Source organism: Nannospalax galili, unplaced genomic scaffold (assembly GCF_000622305.1).
Source record: "Nannospalax galili isolate Female #2095 unplaced genomic scaffold, S.galili_v1.0 scaffold786, whole genome shotgun sequence".
In the NCBI taxonomy this organism is placed as follows: Eukaryota; Metazoa; Chordata; class Mammalia; order Rodentia; family Spalacidae; genus Nannospalax; species Nannospalax galili.
The window spans coordinates 2,182,110-2,205,099 of record NW_008355774.1 but is presented as its reverse complement, the minus strand read 5'-3'; the positions used below and the strand labels follow the sequence as shown (position 1 = coordinate 2,205,099).

General features: G+C 46.3%; 1 protein-coding gene and 1 pseudogene across 12 annotated transcripts in view; both read right to left on the bottom strand.

The window, feature by feature from the left end:
* Positions 1-3,673: 3,673 nt before the first annotated feature.
* On the bottom strand, positions 3,674-6,392 carry LOC115067686 (annotated as a pseudogene).
* A 1,978-nt stretch (positions 6,393-8,370) lies between these two features.
* The window catches only part of Pfkfb4 (6-phosphofructo-2-kinase/fructose-2,6-biphosphatase 4), a 53,692-nt gene continuing 39,072 nt past the window's right edge, over positions 8,371-22,990 (bottom strand). For 8 of the 12 annotated variants that reach the window (XM_029556168.1, XM_029556167.1, XM_029556162.1 and 5 more), the window contains 6 exons: positions 16,493-16,597; positions 13,620-13,749; positions 13,464-13,526; positions 12,288-12,352; positions 10,893-11,014; positions 10,279-10,399 (listed from right to left, as the gene is read on the bottom strand). In XM_029556168.1, coding sequence (XP_029412028.1) covers positions 10,904-11,014; positions 12,288-12,352; positions 13,464-13,526; positions 13,620-13,749; positions 16,493-16,597 — 474 coding nt within the window. In that variant the 3' untranslated portion in view covers positions 10,279-10,399; positions 10,893-10,903. Of the gene's footprint in view, positions 10,400-10,892; positions 11,015-12,287; positions 12,353-13,463; positions 13,527-13,619; positions 13,750-15,899; positions 16,005-16,492; positions 16,598-22,990 lie in introns of those variants that run through there. The other 4 variants (XM_008853243.3, XM_017803218.2, XM_029556165.1 and 1 more) reach the window with 3 other exon arrangements.

Genomic DNA, 22,990 nt, shown 5'->3' with positions numbered 1-22,990 from the left:
AAGGGAAGGGAAGGGAAGGGAAGGGAAGACAAAAAAAAACAGGCTCTTCCTGAATTGCATTCTTTATAGCCTTTATAATAAGTCAATTAATATAATCACTCTAATGAGTCATAGTACCTGTGGAGGGGGTTGTGGGTACCCTAACCTATATTTATAGCCAGCCACTCCCAAAGTATGAGTGAAGTTCACCTGAAACCTAAGTTGGGACAGTCTTGGGGGACTAAGCCTTCTAATCCCTGGGGTCTGTGTTGACTCCAAGAGTTGATGTTAAGAATTGAATTACTAGGCATTCGTATGGTATTAGAATCAGAGAACTGATAACTAATTTCAAACATCCCCTTCTTGCATAACCTTGTGCCAGTCCTATCATGAACATGGAAGACAAGGCTCAATGTAGACTCAATGAGTGGCTGAGAAGTCCAGGATGTGTTGAAGGATGGTTGCTCCTCAGTGTACCAACAGTTTAAACAAAGAATGACAAGATCAGATTCTTCACCAAAGCACAAAATGAAAACATCCTCAGCTCTACTGAGTCTCTTTTTCTGGTACTAGAGATTGAACCCAGGGTCTTTTTCGTTTGTTCGTTTGTTTTGTTTTGTTGGTCTTTTTGACCAACAGGGTCTCCCTGTAGCCCCAGCTGTCCTGGAACTCACTATGTAGACCAGGCTGGCCTCGACCTCACAAAGATTCACCTGCCTCTGCCTCCCAAGTGCTGGGATTAAAGGCATGCGCCACCATGCCCAGCTAAACCCAGGGTCTAAGAGCTCTACCATTGAGTTATAGCCTTAGTTCAGTTTCTTTGAGGTCTTATGAAGTTCCACAGGATAGCCTTTGGTTCACTTTTAGCCCAGGCAGGGTGTTTATTTTTAAGGATTTTTCTTATTGGGCCTGGAGAGATAGCTCAGAGGTTAAGAGCACTGGCTTCTCTTGCAGAGGACCCATGTTCGATTCCCAGCACCCACATGGTGGCGATGCACTGTCCTTAGCTCCAGTTCCAGGGGAATCCGAAGCCCTCTTCTGACCTCTGAGGCATTGCACGACACGGGTGCACTCACATACATGCAGGCAATTACACTCATACACATAAAATTAAAAAAAAAAAATTTTTGAGCCAGGCCTGGTGGCGTACACCTGTAGTCCCAGCACTTGGGAGGCAGAGTCAGGTGGATCTCTGAGTTCAAGGCCAGCCTGGTCTACATAGTGAGTTCCAGGACAGCTGGGGCTACAGGGAGACCCTGTCTCAAAAACACCAAAAAAAAAATTTATTTTTAAAAAATGTTACTATTTTTATTTTATGTGTATGGGTGCTTTGCTGCATGTAATGCCCACAGAGGTCAGGAGAGGGTTCCAGACCTCCTGGAATTAGAGTTACGGACAGTTGTTACCTGTCATGTGGGTGCTGAGAACTGAACCAGAGTCCTCTGCTAAAGCAGCCAGTGCTCTTAATTGATGAGCCATCTCTCCAGCTCCCTTAATAATTTTTTTAAAAAACAGCTAAGTGTGTTGTACTGGCCACTGACAGACAGTTTTGTTGGTTGGTGTATTTTAGTTTGTTTGGGGGGGGTTGTTTTTTTTTCTTTTTTTTTTTGAGACAGGGTTTTCCTGTAGCCCCAACTGGCCTGGAACTCACTATGTAGACCAGGTTGGTCTTGAATTCACGAAGATCTGCCTGCCTCTGCCTCTGAATGCTGGGACTAAAGGCATGTGCCACCACACCTGGCCTTGTTTTGTTTTTTGATCAGCAGCTACTTTTATTTAGACTACACACGAGTCAGACAGTAATACCAACAACCAGATCAATATGACTTGTGAGCAAAAGTAGAGGGAATTGCTTAGCACCTGCTATCTTTTGCTTTTTTAAAAAACATATTTTATTCATTATTTTTATTTTGTGTATGAGTGTAATTGCAGCCCCATCTTTTGCCTTTTTTGAGAGTTGACCTCAAATACTGTTTTATTTTTTAATATTTTATTATTATTTTGAAAATATTTTATTTATTATTTTTATTTTCTGTGTATGAGTGTAAAGCCTGCAGGTGTGTAAGTGTGCCAGTGTCATGCAATGCTGGAGGAAGTCAGAAGAGAGGATTGGATTCCCCTGGAACTGGAATTACAGGTGGTTATTAGCTACCATGTGGGTGATGGGAATCAAATCCAGGTCCTCTGCAAGAGCAGCCAGTACTCTTAACCACTGAGCCATCTCCCAAGCCCCTCAAATGCAGTTTTTAGAACTAGAAGAATGGCAGGCACTAATATGAAGAGACCCTAAGAAGTCATGCTACTACCCCAACTCCTGACCAGATGGGAAAGATTAGGTTGAGAGACAGCATGAAGCTATCCAGTATGGAGCCAAGTGACTTGAGATGCCAAATTTGGGAATAAACAGAAATATCTCAGACGGTCTCTAAAACTATGGAAGATAGTGTTAGAAAATGTTAGATCAGGGGGCTGGAGAGATAGCTCAGTGGTTAAGAATACTGGTTGCTCTTACAGAAGACTGGGTTTGAGTCCCAGCACCCACATGGCAGCTAACAACTGTCCATAACTCCAGTTCCAGGGGATCTGACTCCCTCTTCTGTCCTCCACCAGCATTGCACAACATAAGTGCATTTACACACCTGCAGGCAATACACACACACATAAAATAAAAATAAGAAATAAAATGTTAGATTAGGATTGACCAGGGCAATGTGAAAATGAAAGATGAAACCAATCACAAGAGGAGCTGGTTCTTTATCAGAGCAGTGATGGGACACAGTTTCTCCTAGGGATGGAAACTGCTTGCTGAAGCGCAGCTGGTGGAGTCTTTACAGAGCTTGAAAGAGGAAACGGTATTTTTCTGCAGCTCTGTTTTTTTTTTTACAGAGTAAGGGTTAGAGACAGTAAGTGCTGGCATGTTTTCCTCAGATATTAGTTTCCAGGTTGGGGGTGTCTCAACTTAGCTTGGGGCTTTCCAAGTTGAGACATTTATCCTTCAGATAATACTTGGGAATAACACCAATAAAGATTTCTTGGAATGGCCGGGTGGCGCATGCCTTTAATCCCAGCACTCGGGAGGCAGAGGCAGGCGGATCTCTGTGAGTTCGAGGCCAGACTGGTCTCCATGGTGAATCCAGGACAGCTGGGGCTACAGGGAGACCCTGTCTCAAAAAAAAAGATTTCTTGGAATGATCTGTTCAAGATGGAAATAAAACATTTTCCATTGTAACCCATTTCTAACTCAGAACATTAATCCTTAAGGAGAAAAATTAAGTTTAAACCCCTTTGTACAATATTTTCTTTCTCCCAGGGGCAGAGATACAGGCAAGAAAATGTGTAGTTTTTCATGGATGGTAAAGAGGCATACCCTGTGACTTGAAAATGTTCTGAAACATCCCACTCCTCACCAGTGGTCAGCTATAGAAATCCTGAGTCAAGGGTTTCGTGGGGTGTGAGCATTCTAAGTCACATGACTTAGGAACATGTCAAGCAGGCCTTGTGTGGAAGCTCACCAAGTTTCTGCTCTGCTGTTCTTAGTAATCCTGGGATGGTACACGGTAAGATATTTGGCATACTTTGCTATAACCTGACCCCTACCCCTGCTGATGGCCTGTTCCTCTCTTGGAAGGTGAGCGTTTGGCATGGCTCTTGAACTGTCTTGTTCTTGTGCACTGTTGTTGATGTGTTTCAAGTGCTACTGAAAACTCGAGTTTAGAGCCGTTTTTCTTGCATTGTCCAGAAGGGAACTTGTGCTGTGGGCATCTCTCCAAACTAGCTCGAGGCTGTCTCTTATTTTATTTTTCTCCTCATACTTGCAATGTGGGTTCCACAACATGAAATGTAGAAGTGTGAGGGGGATGATTAAACAAGAACATAAACACCAGTGAAGGTCAGTTGTTCACAGGAAGTCTCAGGTCTTGGCCCTCTGAAAGCAATAGCTTTGGAGAAATCCTCAAGTAGAAATGTGTGGAGAATTGGAATGAAAGCTGCTATGGTGTGACCTAAGTAGATGATTGCGGGGATCCAGATCTACCAGCAGCTTCCTTTGAAGAAGCATGTGCTGCAACGGGATAGAAAAGCAGTGGGAAAAGCAGCTCACAAAGCAGGAAGGGCTTGCGCTAGAGAGATGGCTCAGCAGGTAAGAGCACTGGCTGCTCTTGCAGAGGACCTGGGTTCAGTTCCCAGCACCCATATGGCAGCTAACAACCATCAGTAACTCCAGTTCCAGGGGATCCAATGCCTTCTTCAGACTTCCATGGGCATTGAAGGACATGGGTGCACTTACATACATACAGCCAATACACTCATACACATAAAAATAATAAACAAAATATTTAAAAAAGAAGAAAAAAACCAGGAAGGACTTGAGTCACAGTTGGGAATCCTGCATCAGAGGCTCTTTGAACTCTTTAAAGTACCACTTCAGCTGGGTAGAGTTTGGATGGCAGCACCATCTGCAGGTGGATGAACAGGGTGATGGAGATGTGGGAGATGAAGTAGAGGCGCAAGCAGTGCCTGAAGGCCACAACCCGTATGTTTCATGGGTTGGGCAGGCAGGAGACAGAGACTCAGCAACATTGGAAGAAGCCCAGGCGTGTTTTGTTTTATGAATTTTTATTTGTGTGTACCTCTGTATGTAAGAATGGGAGCATATCAGGTATCAGTCCTTACTTGAGATGGGGTCTCTTTGTTGTTTTTCTATCAAGTACCCCAGGCAGGCTGGCCCTTCCAGTTTCTGGGCTTTTTCTGCCTGCTTTCCACATTCCTATAGGAGTGGTAAGATTGCAGACACTTGATGTGATGTTTATATTGATTGCCAACTTGACAGGATCTAGAAGCATCTAGGAGACAAGCCTCCAGGCACACTTGTAAGGGATTATCTAAATTAAGTTAACCTCTGGAGAAACCTGTGAGGTATTATTTTGATTAGGTTAATTGAAATGAGAATACCTACCCTAAATGCAGGCAGCACCGTTCCATGAGGTCCTGGACTGCTTTAAAAGGAGAAAGCAAGGGGGCTGGAGAGATTGCTCAGTGGTTATCCAGTCAGTTCCCAGCACCCACATTGTAGCTAATAACCACCCATAAAGCCAATTCTGGGGGATCCGATGCCCTCTTCTGGCCTGTACAGGCACTGCATGCATGTTTTGTACTTATATACATGAAGACAAAACACTTGTACATAAAAAAGATTTTTTAAAGGAGAAAGGAAGCTGAGCACTAGCATCCATTGTTTTTGCTTCCTAACTTCAGATACAACTGGACCACCCATCTCAAGTTCCTACTGCCATGACCTCCCCACCATGATGAGCTGGACCCTGGAAGTGTGGACCAACAGAAAGCCTTCCTTCCTTAGGTTGCTTATGTCAGGTATTTTATCATAGCAACAGGAAAAGTAAGACATGTAGATTCTGGGATTCAAATTCAGGTCCTAGCTTGTGATAAGAGCTTTTATCCATTGAGCCATCGACCCAGTCCCTATGCTTCATTTGTCTGTTGGTTGATTTTGTTTTAGAGGCAGTTTCATACTGTATCACTAGTTGCCTTAGAACTACATGGCCCAGGTTAGCCTTGAACTTTCAATCCTGCCTCAGCCTCAAGTGCTAGAATTGCAAGTGTGAGCTACAATGCCCAGCTTACCCAGACTGTTATCTTTTTCTTTTATTTTTAAAAATTTACATAGTTTGTTGAGTCCATGGGACTGGGGAAGAAATAAAACTTTTTTACATAGTTTGTAGTGTGTGTGTGTGTGTGTGTGTGTGTGTGTGTGTGTGTGTGATGCATGCATGCGTATGTGTGTAGGTGTTCCTGCTATACATGCAGAGGCCAGAGGAGAACATTCAGTCTCAGCCTCTATAACTCTTGGCTTTGGTCCTTTAAGGCAAGGTCTCTTACTGAACCTGGAGCTCACAGCAATCATGCCTTTTCTCTCCCCCACTTGGTGCTGGGGTTACAAGTATGCATAGGGGTGGGACCATGCCTGGATTTGTTTGTTTGTTTATATTTTTTGTTTGGTGTGTGTGTGTGTGTGTGTGTGTGTGTGTGTACGTACATCGGCTTGCACATGTCATGGAGGTCAGAAGATAACTTTCGAGAGTCAACTCTCCCCTTCTGCCATGTGGATACTAGGGATTGAACTCAGGCTGTCAGGTTTGGTGGCAAATGCCTTTACCCATAGAGCCATCTTGCTGACCCAACTTTAAGATCCTGACTCTGGCCCTCAGGCTTGTACAGCAAGCACTCTTAACCACTGAGCCATCTCTCCAGCCCCTTGCCTTTTTTAAAAAATATGTTTGTATGGGTTATTTTGGTTTTTTTTTTTTTTTTTTTTTTTTTTGAGACAAGGTCTAGTATAGCTCAGGCTGGTCTCAAACTCATGATGTAGTTGAGTGCAGGAATGGCTTTTACGACATGGGCATAATCTGACCTAAAGACTTTCACCTAACCTTGCAATCCAAAAGGCTATTTATAATGTAAACAATCTCACTGGGCCATGTGCTCCTCTTGTGACCTGGGCACCTGAACTTAATCCTTCAGGACCCCACCTTGCCCCCTACCCAAGATAGTGAGTGTGGGCATGCTTGATTAGCATATCAAAGGACAATGGAGACAACTGTTTGATATTGTGGGTGTGATTTTAGGCCTAGGATAAAAGGGCAAGATTCTCTGATCTAGGTGATCCTAGCTTCTACTTCCCCATTTGATGCTTAAATAAAAGTAGGACTGAAGCCTGTTTCAAGGGCAAAGTTCTGTGAGCCATCTGAAAGAACACATAGTTCTCAGAGAGTTCGGGTCCACTCTTGGCCTTAAAATGAAGACTTAGTGTCAGGCTGCTTCTTTATTCAGGCATAGATGTAATGTAGCTTTAAAAAAATGTAAACAGCTAAGGATAGCTTTAAACTAATGAGCCTCCTGCCTCTGCCTCCTGAGTGCTGAGATTGCAGGTGTGTGCCACCACACATGGCTTTTTTTTTTTTTTTTTCGTATTTTTTGAGACATCGTTTCCCTGTAGTCCCAGATGTCCTAGAACTCACTATGTAGACCAGGCTGGCCTTGAACTCACAGAGATCCACCTGCCTCTGCCCCCTGAATATTGGGATTGGGATTAAAGGCATGCGCCACCACGCCCAGCTCTATGTTTTTCTTTTTTTCTTTTTTATTTAGAAAATTTCAAATACTTTATTCCAATATTCCCTTTCCCTCAAGAGGGGGAGCTCAAAGCTTCCCTCACTTGCATGTAGGCTGTGCTCAGCATCTTGTCAAGGAATGCAGTATGGGAAGGAGGCAGGGCATGGTGGCATGGAGGCTGAGGCAGCTGGTTGGGGGCTGGAAGCAAAAGAAAATTTACTTTTCATTTCTAAATCTTTGGGTCTTCCAAATTTTGTATTGTGTGTGTGTGTGTGTGTGTGTGTGTGTATTACGGATTGAAAAATCAATTAACAGTTGCCCATGTTCAGAAACAGTAAATACAGCTAAAACCCTATATATAGGTGAAAATCTGCTTCTTTCACCAAAAATGGCAAGCCTGAACCAGGCAGCTGGAACAATCACTGACCATGGAATTTAAGCCAGAATTTGGAATGGTTTGCTATGCCTGAAGAATTCCAAAACTGATACTACCTCAACATCTCACTCATGCCAAATAATACAGCCAATGTTAAAAACAGTAATAACTGCTAAAAATCTAAAATCTTTCTATGATGAAAATTAAATATTTGCAGAAAAAAGGCAATTTGATGGCATTAACTAGCATGGTCCTGTCCTAGTTAAGTAAAAGTTTAAGAACATATATATATTTTTTTGGGGGGGGTCTTTTTGAGACAGGGTCTCCCTGTAGCCCCAGCTGGCCTGGAACTCACTATGTAGACCAGGCTGGCCTTGAACTCACAGAGATCTGCCTGCCTCTGCCTCCCAAGTGCTGGGACTAAAGGTGTGCACCACCATGCCCGGCCCAAGAATATATTTTTATATTCTCAAGACCAAAACTATCTAAAAACATTACTGCAATCACAGTGGTCTCTGAACAGTGGATTAGCACATACTCGGTCTTCATGTGTTTTATAATCATAGAATTTGGCAATTTTTATTATTTTTTAGATTAAAAACAGATGCTACAAATTAGAAGATTTTTCAAGTTGTTACAGGTATGATTTTATTTATCAACAGTTTCCTAAGACCATGTAGAAAATATATTAGTGTGCAAAGCTTTAATTCTATTCTGAGCACCTTCTAACTAAGTATGTTTTTCAAGGAGGCTGCCTAGGTGTAAGCTGACTGAAAGACCAAACACACACCTATGAGAAAGACTACAACATGGGGTGTCTACAGAGCCGGCAGAGAGAGAACACCTCACAAATGGAGAACTAGCCACAAATCCATCTCAAATGACTGTTTTTTTTTTTTAAAAGTATTTATTGCAAAGAATGCTAGACACAGTGCAATGTATAGCCGAACTCCAGTACCATCCATTCTATCAAAGCAAGGCAATGTCTGAAACTCAGATACATGAACCAGCCCAGTTAAAACCTGGTGGCCAGCCAGGCATGTGGCTGCCTTGCAAAGCCACCCCAAGACGATTGAGGGAGGGGCTGTTTCTGCACATGACCCGCCCTGCTGACACCCTGCTCCAACCTTAAACCTTTTATGTATAATCCAACAGCTCCTGCTTTTCCTCAGTACAGAGGGAAAAAAAAAAGGCCTCGGTGGTCTCACAACCTCCGGTGGTGTCCAGTTATATTCACATAGGGACCTGCTATGGCTAACAAGTGTGTCCAAGGACGAAAGTCACTCAAACTCAGAGACACAGAAACAATGGCTGTAGTTCCCATGTCCTGAAGGCAGTAGTCTTCTAGCTCCAAGCCCCAGCTTGGAGCTCTGATGGGAGAGGAGTCCAGAAGGGTCCTACCCCAGGCCCATCCCAGACACCTGTTCTTGACTACAGCTGCTACAGCACAAGAGGATGAGAGACCACTGGCTGGGGACAGGGACACTGACTTCTCTCAGGGCAGACAGCACCCGCAGGCTACAAACCCCAGTGTTGGCAGGGCTGGAAAAGGTAGGCTGCTCTGCCAGGCCCAGGGTTATTGGATGCAGGGCCTGGCTTCCCCAAGGCCCCTCTGTGAACAGCAGAGCACCAACTGCTGCTATAGAGTTTCCTGCCCTGCTTCACAACCTGCTTGTCATTTCGTAGGCCATTTGAGACAGGGAGCTAGAAAGTGCTGCACAGGACTCAGAGCGTGAGAGGCACCAGGCTTCACAAAGCTGTTTGCACTTGGCTCATATACACACATGCCAAGGCTGAGGTGGGACTGGGGACTACTCCCCAGGCTAGGGGCTGCTTCTGGGTTTTGTCCCCTCCTTCCTGGGTCCCCAGGTGGAGGTCGACAAACAGCAGGACAAGTTTAATAGGACCATCAGTTTTTCTGGACTATTTAGGCAAAGACAGGTCCCTGACACCAATGTACATTCCTTTGTGGGCAGTGACCAGGAAGACCAGCTTTCTCAAGCACTTGGGTGTGCATGCTGAGAAAGTAACTCATGCAGCTGTCCTGTCTTTACATGACTCCTGTGAGAGAACCTGGGACAAGGCAGCCAGGCCCCAGCTCTCTCGCATTTCAGTGTATGCCTTGGCAGAAGTTAGGAAGGGGCACCACAAATGCTGCCTTCCTGCCTTTATTCAGTGTTACATGACAAAGAGAACACACTGTTCTCAAGAGTGTCCACGAATGTGGGTGACAGCTCTTCTGTTCCAGACAAGGAAGGAGGGGGCAGGGTCCCCCTCTCTCCTGAGACAGTATACACCCAGAGTCCCATGAAACCTGGCCTCTGGCTTCAAGAGTGGCTACAGAGGCTGGGCACAGCACTTGTGAGGCAGAGGCAGGTGGATCTCTGAGTTTGAGGCCATCCTGGTCTATAGGCTAGGCAGGACTAGTGAGGTCCTGTTTCAAAAAAAAGAATGGCTATAGCGAGGACAGTAGAGCTCTGCCAGAGGTCACTGGTCCATTTTAGGCAGCTAAACCACAGTGGGAACATCCCAGTGAGACTTTCTGTGTCACATTTAGGATTTCACAGTTCACAAAAACAGCTTGCATGGTGAGAAGGCTGCCTGAGAGCCAGCAGGGCAGCCTCACCAGCCACACAGCCAAGCAACCCAGGGATTCTTAGCAGCAGGTCAACAGCCACACCCAGCCCTGTCGTTGCTTGTCAACAGGAGAGCAGGTAGGCTGAACTGAAGGTTCTGGGAGCTGCTCGCCACCCATGGCCATCAGGAGTGTTCCTACATGGTGACAAGGCCAGTGCTGCAAACATCAGGGGGGCCTGGAATGATCTCGACTGTCCAGGGGTCTTAGATGAGAGGTGGTCACTGGTGAGCAGGGACTGTGACAAGGGCTTCCTCCGAAGGCCTGGAGATGTCTACATTCTGCACAACAATAAAGACAAAGAACGTTCACCCTGAGCAGGAATAGATGGGATGCCTCATTCCTTCCATCTTTATCCCTATGGCCAGATAGACACACATGCTCACCTCAGCTGCCCCAGCTGCAAGACCCTAACCTCCCCTTAGAGCACAGGGTCACCAGTTTCCTGACACCATCAAATGATAGCACAAAGGTGGGGAGAGGATGTCAGCCACTCCCTGCTCCACTGCAACGCCACCCACCTCCCATTTGAGGGATGGATAGCTGGTGAGGAAGACCAGGAGGAGGGAGGGGGTTCAGCTCCTGGGTGTGCCTCCTTCCTGGCTCTGTCATCGGACAGGTATCAGATGCAACCCTAGCAGCCAGTGGACACCTAGTCTGAAGCCTGGTCTATCCCCTTAGGGCTGGGCCATGAGGCCCCTGGAAGCTGGTGAAGCTCTCACTAGATGTCCCCCACAAAGCCGTAAAACCTAGTTCCATCCATGGCCTGCTGACCTTTGAGCATCTCAGGCCTGAGGAATGGGGGGCTCTGAACTTCCCTCAGCTCTGTGAGGCTGTCCTGGGTGAACCCTCATTGGTTTCCTTTGCTCCCGGCTATGGGTCCTTGGAACTGGTACCTACAGGAGCAGGTCACCAATGAGATAAGTTACAGATCTGTGCAACATGACAGGCTCAGCCCTACAGGGACAGACATGGTCCTCTTGGCTCATGCCTTAGGCTTACAGGCCAGTCACTGGAATTGTAGAAGCAGCTACAATTCTTGCTGGTTTTTTTTGTTGAGACAGGATCTACCTGTAGCCCCAGCTGGCCTGGAACTCACTATGTAGACCAGGCTGGCCTTGATCTCACAGATACCTGCCTGTTTCTGCCAAGTCCTATAATTAAAAGCAAGGCCCAGCTTGTTTTATTTTGTTTTTTGTTGTTTTGTTTTTTAAGATAGGGTCTCATGTAACCCAGGTTGCCCTTGAACTCAGTATGTAGTCAAAGATGACTTTGAACTTCTGATCCCCTTCTTCCACGTCCAAGTGCTGGGATGACAGGCATGAGTCACCATGCCTAGTTTTATGCACTGCTGGGGATCAAACACTGGGCTCTGCGCATGCTAGGCAAGCACTGAGCTCATCCAAGTCTTGAGGCAGGATTCTTGATTGTCCCCTTTCCTACCATAACATGTCCCCAAAGATGGGTCAGAAGACCCTGGGTCCTGTCTACCTGAAGGGCCCAATCCTGAAGCAGACAAACAGACAATCAGCCACAGCATGGCCATGGGCTGGCAGGGTCAGTCCCCAAGGCTGTCAGGTCCAGGGGCCTCATCATCACTCTGTCAATGCTGGGGGCCCCACACTACCTAGGATTTCCTCATTGTAGAAGATACCCAGTAGAACATGCTTTCCCCTGTGACCTACCGGTGCCAAACTAGATCTGGGCCAAACTGCCAAGATGTACCGATTCTCAGAACAAAGGAGCGAGAGAGAGACAGGCATGGTGGCTGCTGCTGGTTAACACAGTAGCGATGAGAAGGAAGAGGCTATATCTGCACATCTGTGCCCACAGTGTTCAAGGGCAAAGGCCTGAAGGTGAGCAGAATCACCCAGCAGGTACACCCTTGGCAGGAAGCCAGGGGCCCCACTGTGTAGAGCACCTATGCTCAGGTGCTTTCTGCCTAGTGGCCCAACTCCAGGGACCTCCCCAGGGGAGTTGGTCTTGGGAGATACCTAACCAAGCCACAGCCCCACCCTGACCACAAGGAGACAGGTCTAGGCAGAAAAAAGTCTTGGGGAGACAACCACCTCTCTCTGGCCAGTGACTCAGCTAGGGGATCCTGAAGATATGTTATCAGGACACCCCCGGGAAACAGCTCCGCCACCCCAGCGGTGACCCCATTGCTACCTGAGGCCTGTCCCGGTGCGTGTTCACAGCTTCCACATTCAGGAATATGGACTCCACTTTGCAACCTGCCAAAGGAAGAGCCCAGTGCAATCTCCTAGCACAAAGCCACCAGAGCACACAGGACAAAAGCTCTGAGGAGGAGGCTGAAGCTTATGGGCAGTGGAGCTCAGCTATACCCTCATCCTTCTGAAGGTGCTCCCAGAGCCCACCAGAAGGGACAAAGCGCCTTGTCAGACTCCTGCTTATCCGTGTGTGTGCCATGTGTCACAGAGAGGCTCAAAGCTGCCTCCTCTAAGAACTGATGGTGGTTGCAGCAGCAACAGGTCTATGTTCAACATGACATCACTGACTCTTGGGGCCCCCAAACCAGTTACACCCTCAATCCTGTCACAGAAGGCCCAGTCAACCTTAGGAGGAAGGGGGGATGAGTAGATTATCAAACACTGGAAGGACAGCAGCTACCCAGGGGGCTTAATCCCCCATGAGTGCCCCCCCAAAAAACCAGGGAGTGGCTTGAGTTTCTGTTGGTGCGGTAACAGGCAGGGGTAGGATACAAATGCTCTGCACCCAGGATATTCTAAATTTAAAGAAAATGAAAGATCATGGACTAGGTTTCCAGTATCCCCAGAAACTTGGTGGAGGGAAGGTCTTATTCTAAAGCCAGGCTGGCTTTGAACTCACTATGTAGCCAAGGCTGACCTCAAACTCCTGGCACTCTTTCTACCTCAGTCAGTGGGATTACAAGTATAAGCTACCATAATTTTTTTTTTTTTGTCTTGTTGAGACAGGGTCTCCCTGTAGCCCCAGATGGCCTGGAACTTGCTATGTAGACCAGGCTGGCCTCGATCTCACAGAGATTTGCCTGCCTCTGCCTCCCAAGTGCTGGGATTAAAGTTATGCACCATCACACCTGGCCCCATAACTTTTTTATAGTAAACTTTTTTTTTACAGCAAGTTACGCCTAATTCTAGCACTCAGGAGATTGAGGCAGGAGGATCATGAACAAAACCTTGTCTCAAGAAAACAAAAGAAAAAAAGTAAAAGCAAATTGGGAAAGGGGAGGGAGGGGGAGACAAATGAATCCCCAATAGGAATTTTAAGGGATTTTCAGAAGATCACAGAACCCTACAGACAGCCAAGAAAACACTCCAAGGTCAACACAGGAAGTTCCCTTACCATAAGCCACAGGCGTTAGCTTCAGGACTGTGTGTAAGGGACACTTGAGGTAGGGCAGCTCTTCTGTGGACAAAAGAGGACAGGGCTAGCATACCATACATGCCAGGATGTCCCCCTCTCACAGGCAGCCCATCTCCCTGGGGCAAGGCCCCTCACCAGCTGCTTTGTCAAGGAAGTAGGCCAGGAGGCAGCGCATCACAGCCTGGTGACAGATAACCAGCACATTCTCCTGCCTCTCCAGTTCCATGATGACAGGCTCCAGTCGCTGGACCAGATCCTCGTAGGACTGCAAGGACAAGAAGGAAAAGTGTCTCGCAGGCCTGGCTCAAGTAGGATGGAAGTGTCCTGAGCAATGGGCCACCTCTGACTCCTGGAGCTGATCACCATGCCAGAGGTTGTGTTTAGGCCCCCTCTAGCCTAGCTCTTGAGGGGAAGGAGTGGGTAGCTGCCCTTCAAGCACTGCTCCAGCCCGGGTACAGACTGGGGACAACCTAGGAAAGGGGGCCACCTCCACCTTCCTGGGCTAGGGCCTGGTAGGACAGAGAGGTCAGATCCGCATTCATGCCTAACCATGGGATCCTCTGTGGCTCCTTCCAAAATACCAATTCATATGCTGGTGACTGTGACTGAGGGAAAAGATGCTATCCTCTTCCAGTCCACAGCAAGGGCAGTGGGCAGTGGGTGTGTTTGGCAGGACCAGGGCCCTAGAACTTCCTTGAATCTGACAACTGTCAGAAACACCTTAGATCCCAGGAACAACTTTGTGTAGTCTCCCTGCAGGTTGGGTTCCCTCCCCTACGTGTGGTAATGAGGACCTTTGATCCCTGCTGGTCCCTGAAGCATCCCCTTACTCAACAGTTACCAGAGAAATGGGAGGGGGGAATCCATTCTTCTGCATAGTGATGATCCACTCTTCAAAATAAACCCTCCAGTAGAACCTCCCCATGCTGGGACTGGGAAGCAATATCACTGCCCTGGTTTGTGTTGACCTCCAACAGTTCTGGGAAACCCTGATTCTTTTTTTTTAGACCAACTGATTTTTTATGTGTATGAGTGTTTTGCATGTACATAAGTGCACCACATGTGTACAATGCTTGTTGAAGCTAGAAGAGAGTGTAGGATCCCCTGGAACTGGAGTTAGGGGCAATTGTTAGGTACCAGGTGGGGGCTGGGAACCAAACCCAAGTCCTCTGCAAGAGTAGCCAAGTGCCCTTAATTGCTGAGCCATCTCTCCAGCTACCTGATTCTTTTGGTAACTAATTTCCTAGTGATTTTTTCCTGCATTCTCAAATTTAAGTAGCCAGTTGCTTTCTCTTTTTTATTTATGTAAAAATTTTGTATTATTTTATTTAGTATTTTTATTTTATATGTAGGAATGCATTGACTGCATGTATGTAAGTGCACCCATGTCATGAAATGCCCATGGAAGTCAGAAGAGGGTGTCAGGTCCCCTGGAACTGGAGTTATGGATAGCTGTTTGCCATGTGGGTGCTGGGAACCAAACCCAAGTCCTCTACAAGAGCAGCCAGTGCTCTTAGCTGCAGAGCCATCTCTCCAGCCCCCTTTTTTATTTATTTATTTATTTATTTATTTATTTATTTATTTATTTATTTATTTATTTATATGTGTGTGCATGAACATGTGAGAGCTCCTCAGGTGTCATCCACCTTATTTTTTGAGACAGGGTCTTTTATTGACCTGGAGCTCACTAAGTAGGCTAGCCTGGCTGGCCAGGGAGCCCCAGAAATCCACCAGTCCCCACCTCCCCAGGGCTGGGATTACAAACATGCACACTACACCCAGTTTTTTTGGGGGGGGTTGGTTTGGTTTTTTTTAATTATTTATTTATTATTTTTATTTTATGTGTATGCATGTATTGCCTATGTGTAGGTACAGTGCACCCATGTCGTGCAGTGCCCACAGAGAACAGAAGAGGCTGTTGGATCCCCTGGAACTGGAGTTATGGACAGTTGTTAGTGTCCATGTGGGTGCTGGGATTCGAACCCGGGTCTTCTGCAAGAACAACCAGTGTTCTTAACCACTGAGCCATCTCTCCAGCCCCTACACCCAGTTTTTAATTTTGTTTTTAAATGTGGACTTTGGGGACTAAACTCATGTCCTCATGCTTCCTCAGCAAGCACTTTCCTGACTGAGCCATCTCCCAGCCTTGCTTTGTTTCTCTTTTTCTCTTTACTGCTACCTGGTTTGGTTCTAAATCTGAACCTCTACCTCACAGCAGGACTTAGGAACTATTCAGGTCACCCAGAGCTACATGATTCCGGAGAACAGTACAGTGCAGTGTGGGGTGTGTTTCCTTCTGCACAGGTGTATGGATACACACAGGTGTGTCTCAGGGGTTATTTTCATTTGACCACCATCCCAGGCCCTGTCCTCAAAGCAGGAGATTCCTGAGGCAAGTGACCCCTACTTTCCAACCTGGGTGGGTGGACCGAGGAATCGCTCTGAGGGAAGTTACTTTGCCAAATCTTTCTGGAGAGGGTCCCCATGGACCTGGAAGCAGAGCGGGGCTGGCACACAGAACTGCAAGGACAAGGGCAGAGTCACCCTGTGACAAAGGGAGGCATCTGGTGGAGGGACAAAGGTCCAGTGCTAAGACGAGAGTGGGTAAGGGTGGAATGTCAGGCAGGAGGAGGCCCAAGTCCTGGGCCACTTAGGCACCCTGGAAAAGGCTGACAACTCCCTGAGAAAAGCCAGCCTGGGCATGCCAGGAGACCATGAGCTAGCTACAGGAGTCCTAGCAGAGCCAAACCCCAGGAAGCCAGGGTCACCCAGCTCAGGTCCTGTCCTTGCCAGATCTACACTGGGAAAGGGAGAAAACAAAAACAGGGAAAGAGGTCCACCCACCACCCAAGGAGGGGAAGAGGCCCAGGCAGCAGAGCCAGGATCTGATGGAGATGAAACTCATGCCCTGGCTGCCTGCCTGGAGGCAAGGTCCCCAAATCATGGCTACAGGCAGCACTACCAGGCAGGCAGCAGGTGCTGGGACTAAGCCCCCAAATCCCACCTACCTCGCCCTTAGGGTACCGGTACCGGTACTTGTCCTGATCCCGCAGGGCAAACTCCAGTGGATAGTGATCCTGGATTTCCTCATAGGTCATTTCCTCACAGACACCCTAGGAAGACACAGCAGGCATCACACCCCAGTGCCAGGACAAAAAGACCAACCTTGGGATTCCAGGAGCCGGCAGAGGATACCAGTTTATAGGGCATTTTCTGGACCAGGGGACCCTCCCAGCCCAAAGCTCAGACTGTGGGAAAAGCAGGCCCTCTCTGAACACTGAGGGTGGCAGTAGTCCTGTTTGTAGGAAGTTGTCAGAACAGTCCTTATCCACCCCTGCATCACACATCCATCTGGGGCATGCCATACAAATAAGCAAAAGTGTAGCTGTGTATCTTAAGTCTTTGAAACATTTTTTATTACACTGATTGATTAATTGTGTGTGTGTGTGTGTGTGTGTGTGTATACATACATATATGAATGACAATGGTGCCTGTGTGGTCAGAGGACAACTTGCAGGAATCAGTTTTCTCATTCCACCATGTGGGTCCCAGAGATCAAACTCAGGTTGTCAGGCTTAGCAACAAGTACCTTTCCCCACAGAGCCATCTCACCAATCCTTTTTTTTTTTTTTTTTTTTTTTTTTTAGACAGGGCTTCCCTGTAGACCCAGCTGTCCTGGAACTCACTATGTAGACCAGGCTGGCCTTGAACTCACAAAGATCCAAAGATCCGCCTGCCTCTGCCTCCCAGGTGCTGGGATTAAAGGCGTGCGCCACCACACCTGGCTCTATTGGCACTGTTTGTAATAGCTCCAAAGAGATTACAACCCAGGTGCTCATCAATTGAGGAATGGATAAATATGTGGTATACCCATACAATAGGATATTATGCTGCCATAAAAAGGAATAAAATGCTGATAGATGCTACAGCATGGATGAAATTCAAAGACATATTCCTGGTCCTGGTGGTACAAGGCCTTGGCTATTTGTGAGGTTAAACTAAGAGGATCACAAGTTCAAAGCCTTCCTGTGCTATATAGTGAGTTCAAGTCCAGCCTGGGGAAGTTGGCAAAACATTGCCTCAAAAGTAAAAAGGAAACTGGATGTGGTGGTGCATGCTTTTAATCCCATCACTCAGGTGTTAAAGACAAGCAGATCTCTGTGAGATAGAGGACAGCCTGGTCTACATAGAGAGTTCCAGGCCAGCTAGGGCTACAGGGAGATCCTGTCTCTAAAATACAATAAAAGTAAAAGAAGTAGAGATGCAGCTCAGTGGTGGAAGGTTTCTCTTAGCAGGCGAAAGACTCTAGGAGACTCTAGGTTCAGTGCTCAGTACCACACACAAAACATGCTGAGTTGGAGAGATAGCTCAGCCGTTAAGAATACCTGCTGTGGCAGCTAACAACCACCCTTAACTCCAGCTCCAGGGGATCGGACACCCTTTTTTGACCTCCGTGGGTATTGCACATATGTGGTACACTTACATACATGCAGGCAAAACACTCATATACATTAAAAAAAGAGGGAAGCAGCCAGGCATGGTGGCGCACACCTTTAATCCCAGCACTAGGGAGGCAGAGGCAGGTGGATCTCTGTGAGTTCAAGGCCAGCCTGATCTACATAGTGAGTTCCAGGACAGCTGGGGCTACAAGGAGACCCTGTCTCAAAAAGACCAAAAAAACAAAAAAAAAAAAAGAGGGAAGTCACACAGAGAAGAGCATATAATGTATGATTCCATTTATGTGAAACATCCAGGGCTGGTAAATCTGTAGCAACACTAAACAGATTAGTAATGGACTACGGAAGAGGGAGGGGGCTAGAGGAAACAGGAAGTAGCTGCTGTAGGGTAAAGGATTCTTTCTAGGATGGTGAAATGTTCTAAAACTGTGCAATGGTTGCACAACTCTGAATAAGCAACCTCTAAACTGTGCACTTCAAATGAGTGAAGTCTACAGTGTGTGAATTATATCTCAGTAAAGCTGTATTAAAAAGAAAAAAAGGAGAGTTAGGCATGATGGCATAAGCCTGAAATCCCAATTCAAGGTCATTCTCAGCTAGAAAGCAAGTTGGAGGCCAGTCTGAGCTCAAAACTAGATGGCAGCTTGTCTCAAAAACAAACAAATGCAGGGTGTGGTAGGGCAAGTCTTTCATTCCAGCCTTAGGGAGGCAGAGACAGGTCTCCCTTAGTTCAAGGCCAGTCAGGGTTACAAAATGAGATTCTGTCTCAAAATAGAAAATTTCATTTAAAGTTTCTCAGGCACAGATTTTCCTGTAAAAATTATCCCATCTTGCTGGGTGTGGTGGCACACTCCTGTAGTCCCAGCACTTAGGAGGCAGAGGTAGGCGGATCTCTGTGAGTTCAAGCCCAGCCTGGTATACAGTGAGTTCCAGGCCAGCTGGGGCTACAGGGAGACCGTTTCAAAAAGACCAAAAATAAGTAAATAAATAAATAAATAAATCTAATGATGGGGCTAGAGAGATGGCTCAGTGGTTAAGAGCACTGGTTGCTCTTGCAGAGGACTGGGTATTTGATTCCCAGCACCCACATGGCAGCTAACAACCATCCATAACTCCAGTGCCAGGGGAATCTGATGCTCTCTTCTGACCTCCTTGGGGATTGCATGACATGGATGCACTTACACGCATGCAGACAATACACTCATACACATAAAATAAAATTTTTAAAAATTAAAAAAAAATAAATCTAATGACACTCATCATTCATATGGAAACACCAAAGACCCTGGATAGCCAAAGAAATTCTAGACAAAAAGAATAACGCTGGAGGAATCACTAACCCTGATTTCAAGTTCTATCACAGAACCATAGTAACAAAAACAGTATGGGAGCAGGATAAAAAACAGACATGGAGATCAATGGAACAGATGGGGACCCATATATCATCCACAGAGCTGCTATCACCTGCCAAAATATACTTTAAAGACAGCCTCTTCAATAAATAACATTAGAAGTTAGCAACAGCAATTAGAAAACTGGATATCCACATGTAGAAGAATGAAAATAGATTCCTGTATCACACCCTACACAAAAATCACTCCAAATGGATCAAATGCAAGGCCTGACATGCTGAAACTGTTAGAGGAAAAAGTAAAGAAAGCCACTTCAAGATACAGGCATAGGCAGGGACTTTCTGAAAAAGATGTTGATAGCTTAGGAAATAAGGCCAACAATTGACAAAGGACCTGTGTTCGTTCTCACAACCCATATGACTGCTAACAACCATCCATGACTCCAGTTCCAGAAGATCTGGTGCCCTCTTCTTGCTTCTGTGGGCACCTGTGCCTGAACATGGTAACTTACAGATAAGCAAGCACAAACACATACACATAAATAAAAACACATTTTTAAATGGGCAAAACAGGAGCTGGGGAGATGGCTCAGCAGGTAAAGTGCTCGCTGGTTAAGTATGAAGACCAGAGTTCAGATCCCCAGAACCCACCTAATGCCAGACATGGTAGCCTGCCTATAATCCCAGCACATGGGAGGCAGACAGGAGGATCCCCAAAGAAAGCTGGCTGGCCACACTAGCCAAATTGGCAAGATTTGGGTTCAAATGAGAGACTGCATCAAAATATAAGGTGGTGAGTGACTGAAGAAGACACCTAGTGTCAACTTCCCCATGCACATGTACACATTTGAGTGCCTACATATGTGAAAACCCCCAATACCCATGCATGCACACCATACATACATGCACAAAAAAACTGGCAAAACAAAGTATAAGCCACGTAAAAAAGCATTTCATATTGAAAGAAAAAAAAAATGAAGATCAGGCCATGATGGAGTAACTGGCACCAGATTTGCTCTGGTCTCACATCAACGAAATATTTTTCTTTTCAGTCTTTTTGAGACAGGATCTCCCTATAGCCCCAGCTGGTCTGGAATTCTCTATGCCGACCAGGCTGGTCTTGAACTCTGGAGTGCTGGGATTAAAGGCGTGCGCCACCACGCCAGGCTTTCACATCAACAAATTTGAAAAAGACAAAATATACTTATTTGACAGAACAAGAGAGCAGGACTGCAATTCTGAGAAAACACGTGAGCCTAGGAGCAGCTTGAGGCCCAAAGGCTATTGGTGAAGTGCAGAACCAAACATAGGGAGAAAGAAACTGAAGACAGGAAAAAGAGAGAAACCCAGGCCCTAGAGCTTTATAAAAGTTTGCCATAGCCCCCTTGTGTGCTTCATTCAGGCTGAGGGAGTGATAAGGGCCACCTGGCCACACATCTGCACTGGATGGAGACTCTGAACTGATCCGATTTCCAATCAAGAATAAACAGAGCTACAGCACTGAGCCCAGTGATCTGAAGGGGCAACTCCATCCACTGTGCCAAGCTGATTTTCAGGACTATGGGCCTAAGGCTGGGCAAAGAAGACATCACACCAGAAGCCTGGAACAGTGAAGAAGGAAACACCCACTAAGGGCTCCAGCCCACAAAGCAATAATCAGCCTGACTTTCTAAACCAGGGGGGAAAAAAAAAAGCAGAAGTAAAGGTTAGTGAACTTAAAAACACAAAACAGCAAAAGAAGCTATCCAAACAAGAGCTCACTAAGAAAAAAAAGGACAGAAAAAAATTAACAGACACCCCCTCCAATAAAACAAACAAGAACAACAAAAAATGACAACCAGGGGCCTGGGGAGATGGCTCAGTGGGTAAGAAAACTTGCTGCATAAGCTTGAAGACCTGAGTTTGAACCTGAGTTCATGTAAAAAGCTGGGAGTGGCTACGTGTGGCCATGTGTACCTGTAACCCCAATGCTAAGGGTGGGAGTGGAGACAGGAGTACTGTTGGGGCTTGCTGGCTGCTAGTCTATAGCTTCACATTCAGTGAGAGACCTAGTCTCAAGGGAGTAAGTGATAGAGGACACTTAGTGTCCACCTCCTGACTCTGGGCACATATACCTGTACACATGTGCATGCACACATGTGAGTATACCCACATACCCACACAAATGAAATAAATAGGGACTCAAGAGATGATGGTTCAGTGGTTAAGAGCACTGGTTGCTCTTACAGAGGACCCAAGTTTGGTTCCCAACACCCACACGGCAGCTAATAACCATCTGCAACTCTAGTTCCAGGGGATCAGAGGCCCTCTTCTGGGTTCTATGGGCATTGCATGCACATAATACACTTAAATACATGTAGGCAAAGCACTCACACACATAAAATAAAAATAAGGGGCTGGAGAAATGACTCAGTGGTTAAGAGCACTGACTGCTCTCGCAGAGGACCCAGGTTTGGTTCCCAGCACCCACATGGCGGCTACAAACCATCCTTAATTCCAGTTCCAGGGGAATCCGAAGCCCTCTTCTGACCTCTGTGGCATTGCACAACACGGGTGCACTCACATACATGCAGGCAATACACTCATACACATAAGATAAAAATAATAAATATTTAAAATAATAATAAAATGTTTTTAAAAAGCAATAAATAAATAAATTAATTAATTTTGAAAATAAAAAAATACAACTTTATGGGGTAGGGGAGATGGCTCAGAGGGTAAAGACATCTGAGGACAAGCCTGATGTGTTTGATCCTTGGGATCCACGCGGTGGAAGGAGAGAACCAACTTCCACAAGTACATGCGTGCATATACACACAATAAATAAATACAATAAAAAAATAAAAATAAAACTTTAAAGAGATGCTGTGTTGGGCATCTGTTTGTGCCTCCAGACTCTTCTCCCCTTCTCCACAGTCTAACCCCAGGAAGCTGATCGTGGTGGGTGGCACCTACAAAGCCAGGCCAGGCCACAGGAAGGGAAATGAGCCTGTTCATTCACAGGCTAGGTCCTTACCAGGGCCATCCCATCTCACAGCCTGCCCTTTCCTCACCGCTCCTGCCCCCAGGTTCTTTCATGCTCTTTCTCTCTCTTCTCTCCTTTGCTAGTGGGAGCAATGGTCCTTGCTGTTAAGTCAGCCCAATGCAATATCCGTCATCACTTCCATATCACCTGCCCATATCTTTGTGAACAGTTCCTTCATAAACCCTTGAATTACCTTAATTGTAATGATGGAGGGACCAGTCATTAGCCTAACTCTTCTGTCTTCTGGTTCTTTTTTTTTTTGTCTTTTTGAGACAGGGTTTCCCTGTAGCTCCAGCTGGCCTGGAACTCACTAAGTAGACCAGGCTAGCCTTGAACTCACAGAGATACACCTGCCTCTGCCTCCCTAGTGCTGGGATTAAAGGCGTGTGCCACCACACCTGGCTTCTATTTACTTCTTTAGTATTTTTCCTCCTTTCTTCTGCAGGTTACTTTGGGTTCCAAAAACAAGACTGATCAATAAACATCTTTATGACAAGGAATTGAAACTCTCCTCAAGGGGTCAGGTTTGATAGTGGCACATGCCTTTAATCACAGCACTGGGGAGGCAGAGGCAGGCAACTCTGTGCAATCCAGGCCAACCTGGTCTATATAGTGAGTTACAGGCCCGCTGGTGTTACAGAGAGATCCTGTCTCAAAAATTGGAAAGAAGGAA